This window comes from Danio rerio, chromosome 22 (assembly GCF_052040795.2).
Source record: "Danio rerio strain M-AB ecotype USA chromosome 22, GRCz13ab, whole genome shotgun sequence".
NCBI classification, from domain to species: domain Eukaryota; kingdom Metazoa; phylum Chordata; class Actinopteri; order Cypriniformes; family Danionidae; genus Danio; species Danio rerio.
This window is the reverse complement of record NC_141042.1, coordinates 21,384,122-21,397,481: the sequence shown is the minus strand read 5'-3', so window position 1 is coordinate 21,397,481 and position 13,360 is coordinate 21,384,122. Positions and strand designations below refer to the sequence as shown.

The window sequence follows — 13,360 nt, the reverse complement described above, 5'->3', positions numbered from 1 at the left end:
CATTAATTTATTCATTTTTAATTTGAACATGCAGTTGAAACATTTTATTTATAATAATTTAATGATAAATATTTTTTATGATTTCACTTATTTGTTTTATAATTCATCTATTGTACTATTTCATATATTCATATATATCAATTTAATTTTTCCATACTTATGTATTTAATAAAATTCGTAAATGATCTATTGCTTGATTAATACACATTCTTTTCAATTTATCTTTTTGTTACACTTAAAAATAAATCTGCATTTTTTTAAAATAATAATACAGTTTATAATTTAGATATTTTTGTATTTCAGCTCTGTCAATTTATACAATTAAAACTCAATGTTTATTATTTTTAAAAGTTATTTTAGATTTCTAAATTTCTGAATGCATTTTCAAAATTATATATTTATGAGCTATTTTAAAGATCTCTCGTTTACTAAATTATTTTTGTGCATATGTTTGTACATTTTTAAACTCATCTATTTATTAGCATATTCCATCTAATTATGAATATATTTCAAAGATAAAGTCTTTATTTGCTTACATCTATGAACTAGACCTCTCTTTATCTCAGCAGGCGCAGCATGATTCGGGTGGTGAAGAGGAGCCAGTTGTCCCCGTGAAGCCGTCACCCAAACCCCGCCGGGCCAAAATTCTGACCAGGGGCCGCAAGCTTGGCAACAGGAAGCGCGGGCGACCCAAGAAGGCACCAGCTGCAACTGCAGCCGAGCGCAAGAACAAGAAGAGCCAGAGCGCCCTCGACCTGCTGCATGCCAAGACCCTCTCAGCGGCCCCTGCTCAGGGTGAGACCCTCTATTGTTATATTGTGTAATTATATGATTATGATATGCTTGATAACCTTTAACTTCTCACTTTAACGTCTCATATAAATCATATATTGAGTTTTTGTTGAAGAAAAAAATTGTAAGTTTTTTTTTTTTTTTTTTTTTTTTTAAAGGCCATATTGCCCAGCCCTATGCTAAGTTTAGCTAATAGTGCTCCTGCAGAACCAGAGATCAACTGAATGGATACACAAATGCTAAAACTCCGCAGTTTAACTCTTGAGGGCTTGTTAAATGTACCTGTTTTTCTTAAAATATTAAAAAGTGGAGTGTTTCTTTAAATGAATAATTTCTGTTGCTCAACGTGATTTACAAATACAACCTTTGACGTTTGTGGTCTGTCTCAATCCACAGAACCATACCGGTCACCTCAGAGTCCGTTCTATCAGCTACCTCCCAAAGTGCAGCATTACACATCCAGCCAGCTCCTCATGGCTCCCACTCCACCTGGCCTGCAGACGCTACTGGGTGAGTTCACTGGATAGTAAAAAAAATGAAGCTGCTAGTTTCTTACTTCTGTTGAACACAAAAGATGATGTTGGAAGTTCAGCATCATTGACTTCTATAATATTTTTTTTCTACTCTGTAAGAAAATGACTACCAGTTTCCAGCATGTTTCAAACTGTCTTTTGTGTTTAATAGAAAAATGAGATGTAATCAGCTGAGACTAAATGAGTAAATTTGAGTAAAGTTTTTCTTGGTTAAACTGAACGCCAGCAGCTCTGTTTCATAAGTCTATCTGTTCTAGTTATATTTTTGATCAGTCAGTACATATAAAGTGTGTCACTTGTGCTGTAGATAACATCAAAGTCCAGTACCTGCACTTCATGGCCTACATGAAGACGCCACAGTACCGCACCAACCTGCAGCAATCGCTTGAGCAGGAGAAGGTAAAGCTGTCTCTTCTTTGTGTGTTGATATTCGTTAAAATCTAATAAAGTTAATAACACCATTAAAAAATGTTATTGTTATTGTTAATGCCATAACAATGTTATATAACTTTCGTTTAGTTGTGAATCGTATAATTTAAATACATTTTATATATATTGAAATATTTTTGTCATTTATTTGTGCGTTTTAGTTTGGAATGGAACGTTTATTCCAATAATATAATGTGGCGATTTCTTTCTTTTTTTTTTTTTTTTTTGAATATTTAATTATTTGTAAATCTAAAAATTGTAATAATACATTGTAAACTTTTCTATGTAATGATCTTTTTTTAGCAGAATTGCTTTTTTTATTAAATATATGTGTTTTTTTTTTTGTTTTGTTTTTTTTTATACAGGCACAAATATTTGTTCATATACATTAGTTTAGACAGTACTGAAGCCAAAACTGGAACTAATCTAACAAGAAAACTTACAATAATGGTAAAAAAAATGAGTACGTTTGAATTTATATGACAGGGAAAATTATTAATGAGTTTGCAAAAGGGGAAAAATCAAGAGAAACAGAAAATATACAAAATCTATTTAAAAATGTATAATTTTTTGTAAAATATTTTTAAAAATGTTTAGTGACTAATGGCCTGTTTCTACCGAGTGTACGGTATGGTTCGTTGAGCTTTTATAGTTGTTTCCACTGTCAAAATGTACCAAAAAGCAAATTGTACCATACCACTTTTAGGGTACCCTTCGCAAAGGGTACCTAGCACAACAAAAGTGGAGCTAGATGCACAGCTGATTGCTATTGGTTTACAAAGAAATGTTAGTAGAACTTGCACAAGCAGGAGAATTAAACAAAGGAAGCGTCATTTTTAAAAACACAGCTGAGACATTACACAATAATAATATATACATTTAATAGCGAGTGAGCTCAAACAAACCTTGTCGTCTTAATGATGAGCCACAAAGCCAAGAACAAGCGCAGAATCTACCCTGTACTCTGTTGTTGTTTACAAGGGGGTCTACAAGCACAACCGATCACTCACCGCACGCCTGTACTTGAAATAACAAACTTTTTGAGCTTATGATAATAACGTGCGCGTGATTATTGAAGTGCTTCTAACAACCGATCCTTGGACAATGGACAAACTCGTGAGTGCTGTGTGAAAAAAACAAAGGAGAAGCCCGAAATAACAAAGGAGCAAATGATTCTTTCAGCAACCTAAAACTTGAACAAACTGCCATGTTTACCCATTATCATCACCTTTTGGACTATTATGAACTCGAAATGAAGGAATTACTTTCTAACAAGATGCTAACGTTAAGATTAAAGATGCAGATGAGAGGTTTGCACTGATAGTATATTTCATGTTGTTTTTGAATGCAGATAAGGACTAAATGTATGTTGTGTAGTTTTTCTGTAATTGGTAACATATCAAAGACTGTAAAGGCTGGTTTATACTTTACATATTCGCTTGAGTGTGCATGGCGACTGTGCCATTGCGTGTTTGGGAAGGTTTGCTTTGGGTGTGCGCGACAAGATTTCGCCTGGTGGAGCGCATTAAATTTTGAGCGAACAGTTGATTTGAGTTGAATATGAAACACTTTGAAGAGATTTTGTCTGAAACAGTTACGCCTGTACAGGCATATTTATGATCCGCCCATGCCTGAACATAGGGCGAACCAGATGACCAATAATTCTTGGCTATACTATAATTAGGGAACAAATTATTTCATTGACAACTAGAAAAGAGTATTTGAACCTATCACTTTACAATATACTGTATCAGTTTACAATATACTGTATCAGTTTACAATATACTGGTGCCCTAATTTTATGCTTTGTAGCACTGCCACAAATTGAGTGTTTTATAAACACACAGTGTACCATAGAAAAGGGATTTACCCGTGTTGTTTTAAAACTACCATATGTCTTGCCTTCTTGTAATGTGTTCCCTGCTTACCTGTTACAAGCGACATTACGTATGGGCAATTCTCCATTCGTCATTCATCACTGGATAATGCTTCACGAGATGATAGGTTGAGAGGATTCATGGCGGAAGTTTTGCTCCATGTAAAGAGGGATGTAAGAAGTTTAAGAGATCGCGATCGTGAAAAAAAGACTGCTGTTTTCGCCTGTGGGTTGTTTATTGGACTTTCACACACACACAATTGGACACAAAAACAAACACATGCACACACAGTTAGACCTTTGCCGAAGACAGTCATGTTGTTTTCTTTTGTAAATATTGAGTATGTATGCATGGTGGTTAATACTGTAGGAATCATTGTAAGTCTAACATACTGATTGGTGTTAATTCATCTGTTTCAGTTTGCTTTCTGTTTGTTATATATATCTGTTTGTTATATTAGTTGCTTCATTTAAGGTTGAACAATACAGCTTTAATTAAGATAATGGTCAGAAATTATACCATTATTGTCTTTTTAGCATAAAAATAAAGGACACAAACTAGCCAGAAAATAATGTGTGAATTGTGGAGTGGGCTAAATAAAAAAGCATCAGTATTTTTAGAAGTGTACTTTTTTTTGCTTTTATTCTTTCCATAATAAAAGATATTTGTCAAGCAACCCTTGTTCTGTTGCCATTAATATTTTAATAAACTATAATGGGTAGAAGGGTTTGAGATATGAACAAAAGCAAGTGATTCATCAAATTTTTAATACAATTTTTTTTTTATTGGCTATAAAAAAAATTTATAGTCATAAAAATAATTTGTTTAAAAATCTTGATTGAAAATAATGAAGTAGTAAATATTAATATGACATAGTTCCGAACTTCCCAGTTCTGTTTATCTGTCTGATTTTACGGTTGGTTTCTTTTGACCATCCCCTGTAGTTTTAAAGAATTTCTCAATGCGCCAAGTGTAAAAGCCTTGTCTGTTTCGTGAGGTGCGCACACAGTCAGCGGAGGTCTGCAACGTGGTGCCAGACCAAAGTATAAATCAGCCTTCAGGGTCTTTAGGTGTTGTTATATGTTGCATTTATTTATTTGACATAATTGCAGATGTTACCGTATGCTATTTCACACCATCATTGATCTGCAGTTATAATCAAATCATGTTCATAGAAAGGTTAGTAATGAACATTTAAACAAGTATCTGTGTATAAAGCATCTGTTTTGTGAGAAATGCTTTGCATATGATATGTAAACGACCCGTACAGCTTTACTTTGACATTTCCTCGAGCGAGAATGACTTCGACATCAATTTTTTGTCATACACTACCCACCAATAGAGTACCATTGATACCTATAGGCATTAGACACATTGTGTGTGTGTGTGTGTGTGTGTATTTATATATATATATATATATATATATATATATATATATATATATATATATATATATATATATATAACATTTTCTTCCTAATTGTAATCTAAACAAATATCTGGACTTCAGTTGTACATTACGGTGTTGTTTAATTCTCGACACTATTCAACAGCTGAGACACACAGAACTGTCAAGTCAAGCCCAGCAGCTGGTCAACGCTTGTCATGCTCACAAAGAGAGGATTCATGACCTTTTCCAGTCCAAACTAGAAGAGGTAAGACTCTTTTTTTTTTTTTTTTTTTTTTTTTCACAGCCTATAGTTCTGTCTGTCTAGTCAACAATTGTTGGCAGTGCTATGATCTGAAGTGAAGTCCTGCCGCTCCTCTCTCAGCTGGGTGTGAAGGCGGTGACGGTGGAGGATCTGGTTCAGGCTCAGAAGGAGATTACAGCCCACAACATGCAGCTGCGCGAACAGACCAAACAGCTGGAGCATGACATGGCCGAGCTCCGAGATCAGAGCCAGCTGCTGGTGAGACCACCGTTCATCAGTCATGCCTTTAGTGTTGCAGAAATGCACTCGATATTACTTTCTTTACTGAAAGGTTTGAAATTGATCTGGTCTGATGTGTTTGTCAGCTGAAGGCTCGCTGTGAGGAGCTCAAGCTGGACACTCTGTGTTGGGACACTCTGAAGAAAGAGATAGAAGCTCTGCGGAGACAGATCTCTGAGAAACAGCGCCACTGTCTGGAGCTGCAGGTACCTACATCCATATATATTAAGTCAGGGGTGTCCAAACCTAATCTTGGAGGGTCGGTGTCATGCAAAGTTTAGTTCCAACCCCAATCAGACACACCTGTGCTAGCTAATCAAGCTTTCACTAGGCTTTCTAGAAGCATCCTTGCAGGTGTGTTGAAGCAAGTTGGAGCATAAATCTGCAGGACACCGGCCCTCCAGCACTAAGTTTGAACACCCCTGAATTAAGTGATCATTAATATCTATTTTATGTGTATATTTATGTCAAATTGAGATGCATTTTCATATGTAATTTTACAATGTTGCTTTACAAACTGTATTGTGCGTAAATCATATAAACATTTGCATATAGTTGAGTAATATTACTGAAAGTAAAATAAAAACTGAAAATATTTACACACATTAACCCTTGTGAACTTGTTTGTTGGTGGCTGTTTGTGCCCCATTGACTTCGGTTATAATGACGGTTTTGATTGCAAAGCTCTGACACCAAATAATCATGCATTCTTGACTGTTGGCGTTTTTGCCTGTTAGGGAGAGGTCAAACTTTTCGTTTTTATTGTTGATCATGAGTTTGCAGCATTAACCCTTTGATAGACCTAAAGAGTACAGCAGATTATAGTGTCCGTGCCTAAATACACTTACTATGTTCACTGACCTGCTTATTTTTTATTTTCTCAAACATATTAAGGTAAGTGCTTAAAGGTCTCTCTCACAATTGCACATAGCCACACACACTATACTTCATATAACCATATCATTTTTATCCAGAAACTAAGCTTTATTTGTGGACTGCAAGTGATGATCATGAATAAATATTGGTAACTTTACCTCTTCCCAACAAGGAAAACCAGCATCTGTCAAGAATGCGCGATTATATGGTGTCAGATTTGCAATCAAAAAATGTCCTCATAATGGAAGTCAATGGAGCAAAAACAGACACCAACATAACAAAAGGGTAGTCAATTTATCTAGAGTGTATTTATATTTTTTTTTAAAAACTTTCAAAGCATTTTTCCAAAATATGTTTCAAAGTAAGATTTGTCACCAAAAATCATTCTGTTTGCTGAAACACAGAGAAAGTTGTGGTCAAATAAGGCTCAAAATCACCCCAGAGTGGATGAAAACATCCACAACAGCACACAACGCCCCATTCACACGTGGCATCAGCGCTTACCATTCACTGAGGCCCCGTTTACACTAGTGCGTTTTAGTTTTAAAACGGCGTTGTAGAATGAAAACGATCCACGTCCACACTCGCGTTTTACCCAGCGTTTCTGAACAGCTCTCCGTCCACACCAAAACGCTGAAAACGCACATCACGTGACCACACACACACTCTCGGGCAAGCGCTCCAGCATTTCTACCCAGATGAGAGCTCTGCTAGTCGGACTGCTCATCAAGCATCTCTCGCTGGATCTAATCTTACTATATTTGCTAAACGTGATATTTCATTCTTGTTGTTGTCTTTATCTAACGACATAGGCCAATTCCCTGACTTTGGTCATTGGAATCTATTAAGTTACTTGTTCACGGGTAACATGTTTTGGTTAAGCGCAAAGATAAGTTAATGATTAATCCAGGTACATTGACTGATCGCTTGCCTTTATTTCCTACAATGTATAAACTTATTGTATGTTATACTTTTATAATTATCGATTATTAAAACTGATATTCAGCAAAAGAGAGAGTGTGTTTCGTATTTTCACTGAAATTGAAAGGAGGCCGTTGTTATCGGCTCCGTTTTGTTATAAATATCCACACAGTGAAGATGACGCTCATATATGCAGCACAACGCCTCAACATTTCTGCTGTCTGTTAAGTTGCTAATATTAAAATGAAAATAGGCAGTTCCTTAAATCATGTTTACATTTTATTGTTGAGAAAGTGAAACAACGTAGCCAAGGTGATGTGAATAAAGTTATAAAGTACACTGTTCCCTTTGAAGATTTACCCGTGTCCTCGGTATGTTTTCCATATCAAACTGAGAAGGGGGAGACTGCAGCCTTGATCAAACTTGCGAAGAGGATGCGAGACTGAACTGTGTGTGGGCTACTTAATATTGAGGAAAAGCCCCAATCAGAGAGGCGAACGTTTGCAGCCCCGCCTCCGTTTTCAGATGTCTCCGTCTTTCCCCATCCACACTGAGACGGAGCAGCAGCATTTTAGAATGAAAACGGCCTCTCCAGCGTTTTCAAAAAGCTCCGTTTTCAGCGCTCGAGAACTCCGGCGTAGTGTGGACGGATGGCGTAACCGTAGCAAAACTTATGCGGTTTCAAACTAAAACGCACTAGTGTAAACGGGGCCTGAATTGTGGGTCTGTCTGCGCTGCTTCAGTGGCGTTGCTCGCTGCTGAAGTTGGGGGTTTCTCAACTTTTCAAGTGCCAATGGAAGCGTCAGCCAGTCAGATCACTTTATGCATATAATCTAGCTCAGACATTGGCAGATTAGGGACTTACTTCATTGGCTGACGCTGATATGACGATCACGTAAGCCCTCAGACATGCCCTCATTCAAGTGTTGACGCTCAAGCCCTGTGTAAATGCACGGTGAAGGTTAAAATAAGTAAATAAATAGGTTTTATGTTAAATAACCTGCAGAAATCTGCAGCCCGCATTTAAATGACCAAGCACTTCATTATAAATCTTTTTTTTGTTTTTTTTGTTCAGTAATTACTGTTTTCAGATCTGTTAATACTTTAAAATAAATTATTTGTTTCTTAACTTTAAGGCCCAATCCCAATTCTACCTCTTAGCTCTTTCCCTTACCCATTGTCCCAATTCTCTTTAGCTTGAAGGCGTAGGACTAAAGGAAAGGAGTTGATAGCCCTTCGAAACAAGATTTTCCAGGACCACACACGAAACCGAGGTGTAAGAAATTTTCCCAGAATAAACCAGCCACAATGGCAGAATAGCTGCACCCGGAAGTAAGATCCACAAAAGAGTATTTTTTTGTTATTGTTACGAATTTTTACAATAAACAAGCACATTTTTTAATATATTCACGCGTTAAAAAAACGCTAAAATAAAAACCGATAAATTTCGCTATGTATAATCCATAATAAAAACTCATTAGGTTTTATTCTCATTAGTCAACATTTTGACGCTGGAAAACCCTGTCAGAGAGGTTTAGTGACTGGGAATGGGCTTTTTACAGTGTCTATTATAATGTTAATGTTGTTTTTGTGCATTTACAAAGATTAATATGGCCACTGTGTAAATGCACAGTACAGTTACGATTTTATTGCTACGTCATGATAACATATGCCTTCAGTGATTTCTTGATAAAAGATAAAGAGATAATAAGAACCCAAAAATAACACAACTGGAATAACTACAGCAATCACCATCGTCAATCTTATATGAAGTAAGAGATTGTGATGAAATATGATGATGTGTGCAGGTGCTGTAGTGCTGTCCCATTTCTTTGGAGTACGTTTTGAAGCCCTTTCTCTTCATACTCTGTTTTAAGGGACATGGGGAAGGGGGAAGGGTACAAAATAGAATTGGGATTGGGCCAAAGTAGATTACAGATGTTATTTGAGTCGGTTGCCTTAAAGGTGCCTTTATACTGCATTGGTTTATTAAGATAAATTGTTCTCTGATATCTACATAGCAGGTTTATGGCTTCCTCAGAAATGGTTTAATAAGTTCCTTTATAACTCCATTATTACTCCAGTATTAGGTCGATGATTGACCATATATGGATTATGTCATGAATATTAATGAGCTCCGCTCTGATGTGTGCAGCTCTTAGACACACACACAGCAAGGACAAATTTAAACCCAATCAGAGTAACTGTAACCTATTTTGCTCACTAGATCTGTTGTGGATAAAGGCTAAATTATAATTAAACTTGACAAAAAGGAGTGGTCAAGATGTATGGCATTGTATATTGAAACTAAATTATGAAAAAAGCAGCCAGGACTTAGTATCAGCTCCTGCATAAACATATGATGGTTGAGCTGAGTGATTTGACACGATTCAGCAGTCTACATGTGTTTGTTGAAACACTTTAAATTTCACGATAAACATGAAAAATTTAAAAAGATATAGCTAAACATACCTTATGCCTATTGGGAGAAGAGATGAATAAATGTATAATCTGTAAATCCTGCATTTTGCATTCTGAAGTGATTTTGAGCGTGCCTTATGTAACGCACTGTAAACAATTTGGAGCTTGCCTTTTCAAAAATAAAAGTTCAACATGATGAATAACCTAAAGTAGGCATACATGCAAATGAGCAGGGCATGGCCTGTGAGTCTGGTCACAGTTTGTTTTGTCTTCTGATTGGCCCGTTGTCCTCTGGGGTTAACACTAATGGAATTTACATGAGAACTTGGAAAGGTTTCTGAGTCTTATATTATGGCCATTTCCATATCTTGATCCTTTATTATTCTATGCCTTGGTGTACACAGATTTTCATTTTAATTTACCTTTAATAGTTTAATTTTTAATCCAAATATGTTGGTTTTAAGTTGGTATACGCACACATAAAATCAAGATTCAAAGTTAAATTTATTTGTTCTAGATTTATTAATACGCAAGTATACGTTATAGCTGTTTTTTCAACATAAAGATTGTCCTTTCTCTTATTTATCATCCATTGTTACTGTTCTAACAAAATCTTGTTTACAGAAACCTGAACTTGCTTCTCTAGAGCTATTTTTATCCTCAGCGCTGTCTGTGTGTTTTCTCTCTCCTCCACTGAATCATTGGCTCCCCCTGCTGTTTGTTTCCAGATCAGTATAGTTGAACTTGAGAAGAGCCAGCGACAGCAGGAGCTCCTTCAGCTCAAGTCATCCTACAGCCCTTGTGAAGTGTCCCCCTACAGAAAAGCCCTCCCTGGCCCTGATCCTCGGCCCACACTGGACCCGGATACCCCAAAACTCACTCCGCAATCCTCTATGGGGCTGAACGGCCTCAGTCCTGAACTCTCCATCAACGGCACTGCCTCTCCAGGTTATGAAAGATGCACCGGAAGTGCAATGGGCAAAAACGAACTCCTCACCCACTACCTGCCCATTTCTCCAGACCACGAAATTGTGCCGCCAACCCCGGACTCCAGAACCAGGCAGCTTGGGCAACCCCTGCCCGACTACACCCGCTTTTCTCCAGCAAAGATCGCCCTCCGCAGGCACCTCAACCAGGATTCAGCCGCAAACCAGTTTCGGGCACTCGGAAACATCCATCGGTGAGTGAAAGTTAGCCAATTAGTTCAGTAAGTACTTATCTATTGGTCACTGATCACTCACGGGTGTTTTCAGGGGCGACACTGGTGCCATTTCATCTCCAACACTGGGCTTTAAACAGGCTTCACCATGTTCCTCGGAAGTTCAAGCGGTCACCACAGCCAAGAACACAGATAGGGTAATAAGCGGTGTCTTTATGTGAACTAGAGGTTAAACGGATCAGCAGAAGTCACGGTTGGGATCATGTTTTAGGTTTTGCAGCATGAATTAGGTCTTTTTTTTTTTTTTTGTTGACTATTAGGCAACGCAAGCAAAGCGCAGATTTTATTTGGGGATATATTGGTAACACTTTAAGATAATGGTCTATTGGCTAATGTACTTTCTATTGTTAACAAACAATGAGTAGTATGTTTATTAGGTTATTTAAATTGAAATAACATTTGTTGATATTAATTCAGTTCTTTAAGGCTGCGTTTACACAGATCTTGATGGTCAATTCTGATTTTTTGACTGTACAATTTATTTATTTATTTTTGACTACCCGTTTACATTTAAACATAACTCCTATTCGATTGACTGCATTTACACTGCACACGTCAAAGACGTAGTGACCAGGAAAAGAAGAGCGGATGCCGACTGACAACTGATACTAAAAGAGTTCTCTTTTCTCCATTCCTGTATTTAATCTGTTCTCTGGGTTTAATATTTTTTTCATTTTAGCAATTTGTTTTTAGGGTGCTTTCACATCTAGACTTTTGTTTCGGAACCTGGCGTGTTTCGTTTCCTTTAGTATTTTTGAAATGGCAAATCGTGCTCAGATCTGCGGCAAAACAATCGGCCCGAGATTGCCTGAATGAGGTGGTCTCGGCTCTGTTGAAACAAACTCCGGAGCAGATTGATTGTAGTGAGAAAACAAAACGATCCAATGAACTAACAAACCAGGCTATATCACAGCGTATTATGGATGTGTAATGCATATATATGGCTGTATGAAGAGAGAATGATGACTAGGGCGGGATGTCATTCCTCTCTGTAAATGTACGGTTCATGTCGAATAACAAAGTAAACTATTAAGGAGAGCTGTTCATCGTTAGGAAAATTGACTGAACTGCAGACTTCGTTTATCTGTTATCTCTCTATATAATGTAAGGTCTATAATGCATAATTCTAGCCAAAGGCTATGAATAAGAAAGTCTTACCTCTGATTTATATTTGGTGACTATGTCTGTGGGTGGCACCATTCAAAATGAAAGTGCAGCTTTTTGCTCATGTCATATTGCTCATTGTCATAAATTAAAATAAGGATGCATGACAGCTGAGTGGGACTGAAAAATAAACTGTAAAACTCTGACCAATGTGAGGAGAGTTTACTCGCACATGACCTTATTTTGGTTCATTTAGACACATTTCAGTGTGAAAGCAAACCACGCCAAGAACAAAAATAAACATAACAATTTTAATCCCTGTTTCGGAACAAAACAAGCAGTCGACAGGTGTAAAAGCACCCTTACTATATTTTATGACAGAAAAGTTCTAATTTGGCCATCTTTTTTAATCTAAGCCTTTTTAAACCAACCTTAATGTCATTTCTAGCGTTATTTATGCACGTGATTCATGCAACATTTTTAGTTTAGCCTATATTGTTTACATGGTGGACATTGCGCTCTCGTTTACATGGTTAAATACATGTGCTGCATGACAATATAAAAGCTTTTTAGTCCTCGTGTGTGAGATTTCAGGATTGAGACTCTGCTGATGTCTGTTCTGAAATAAAAGCTTCAGTTGACTTCATTCGCTATGGTTTTTAATGACAGGTGTAAATCTGATCTACCTGCTCACTCTGAAGAAACGAGTGCTTAGATTAGATTCATATCGGATTAATTTCCACAAATGAACAAGGCCTCAATCTGATTTGAGTAAATCGGAATCCATGTGATTTATTATTTTTTTCCTGCTTACATGTACATGGGCCATATCCGATCTGTGACCCATTTGAGAAAAAATTGGAATTTGGTTACTTGAAACATGCAGTCTAAATGCAGCCTAACGAATGTCAACAAGCACAACTTTAGATTTTAATAATGTATTAGTTAATGTTGAACTATGATTAATACATGCTGTACAAGTTTAGTTCATACTTAATGTTAGTAAGTACATTAACTAATGGACCATCAATCTAAAGTGTTACCAATTTTAACAATGCTAATAATGAGCTTGATAATGCTTCCTGTCCTTTTAGTTGTAGAAATCGAAACTTTCCTGCTGTAGGACAAAAGCTGAATTACTAGTTTTACTAATAAATAACATTTAAATGTGTCAAAATCATTTTTAAAACAACATTCCTAATAAGACAAAATCTTTAAATTAAAACAAAAAGGTTATACATGTAAAAGTCTATAAAT

At 36.6% G+C, this 13,360-nt stretch overlaps 1 protein-coding gene across 19 annotated transcripts in view; it reads left to right on the top strand.

Moving 5' to 3' along the window:
- The window catches only part of dot1l (DOT1-like histone H3K79 methyltransferase), a 61,362-nt gene that overhangs the window by 27,281 nt on the left and 20,721 nt on the right, over positions 1 to 13,360 (top strand). For 6 of the 19 annotated variants that reach the window (XR_015521935.1, XM_087304283.1, XM_087304281.1 and 3 more), the window contains exons 14-21: positions 567 to 795; positions 1,189 to 1,302; positions 1,633 to 1,724; positions 5,185 to 5,286; positions 5,404 to 5,541; positions 5,649 to 5,768; positions 10,509 to 10,960; positions 11,034 to 11,136. Coding sequence is in view for 10 of the 19 variants with exons in the window: in XM_087304283.1 (XP_087160409.1) it covers positions 567 to 795; positions 1,189 to 1,302; positions 1,633 to 1,724; positions 5,185 to 5,286; positions 5,404 to 5,541; positions 5,649 to 5,768; positions 10,509 to 10,960; positions 11,034 to 11,136 (1,350 nt within the window). In the remaining 9 variants the exon portion in view is untranslated. The remainder of the gene's footprint in view (positions 1 to 566; positions 796 to 1,188; positions 1,303 to 1,632; positions 1,725 to 5,184; positions 5,287 to 5,403; positions 5,542 to 5,648; positions 5,769 to 10,508; positions 10,961 to 11,033; positions 11,137 to 13,360) is intronic. The other 13 variants (XM_087304284.1, XM_087304282.1, XM_087304280.1 and 10 more) reach the window with 3 other exon arrangements.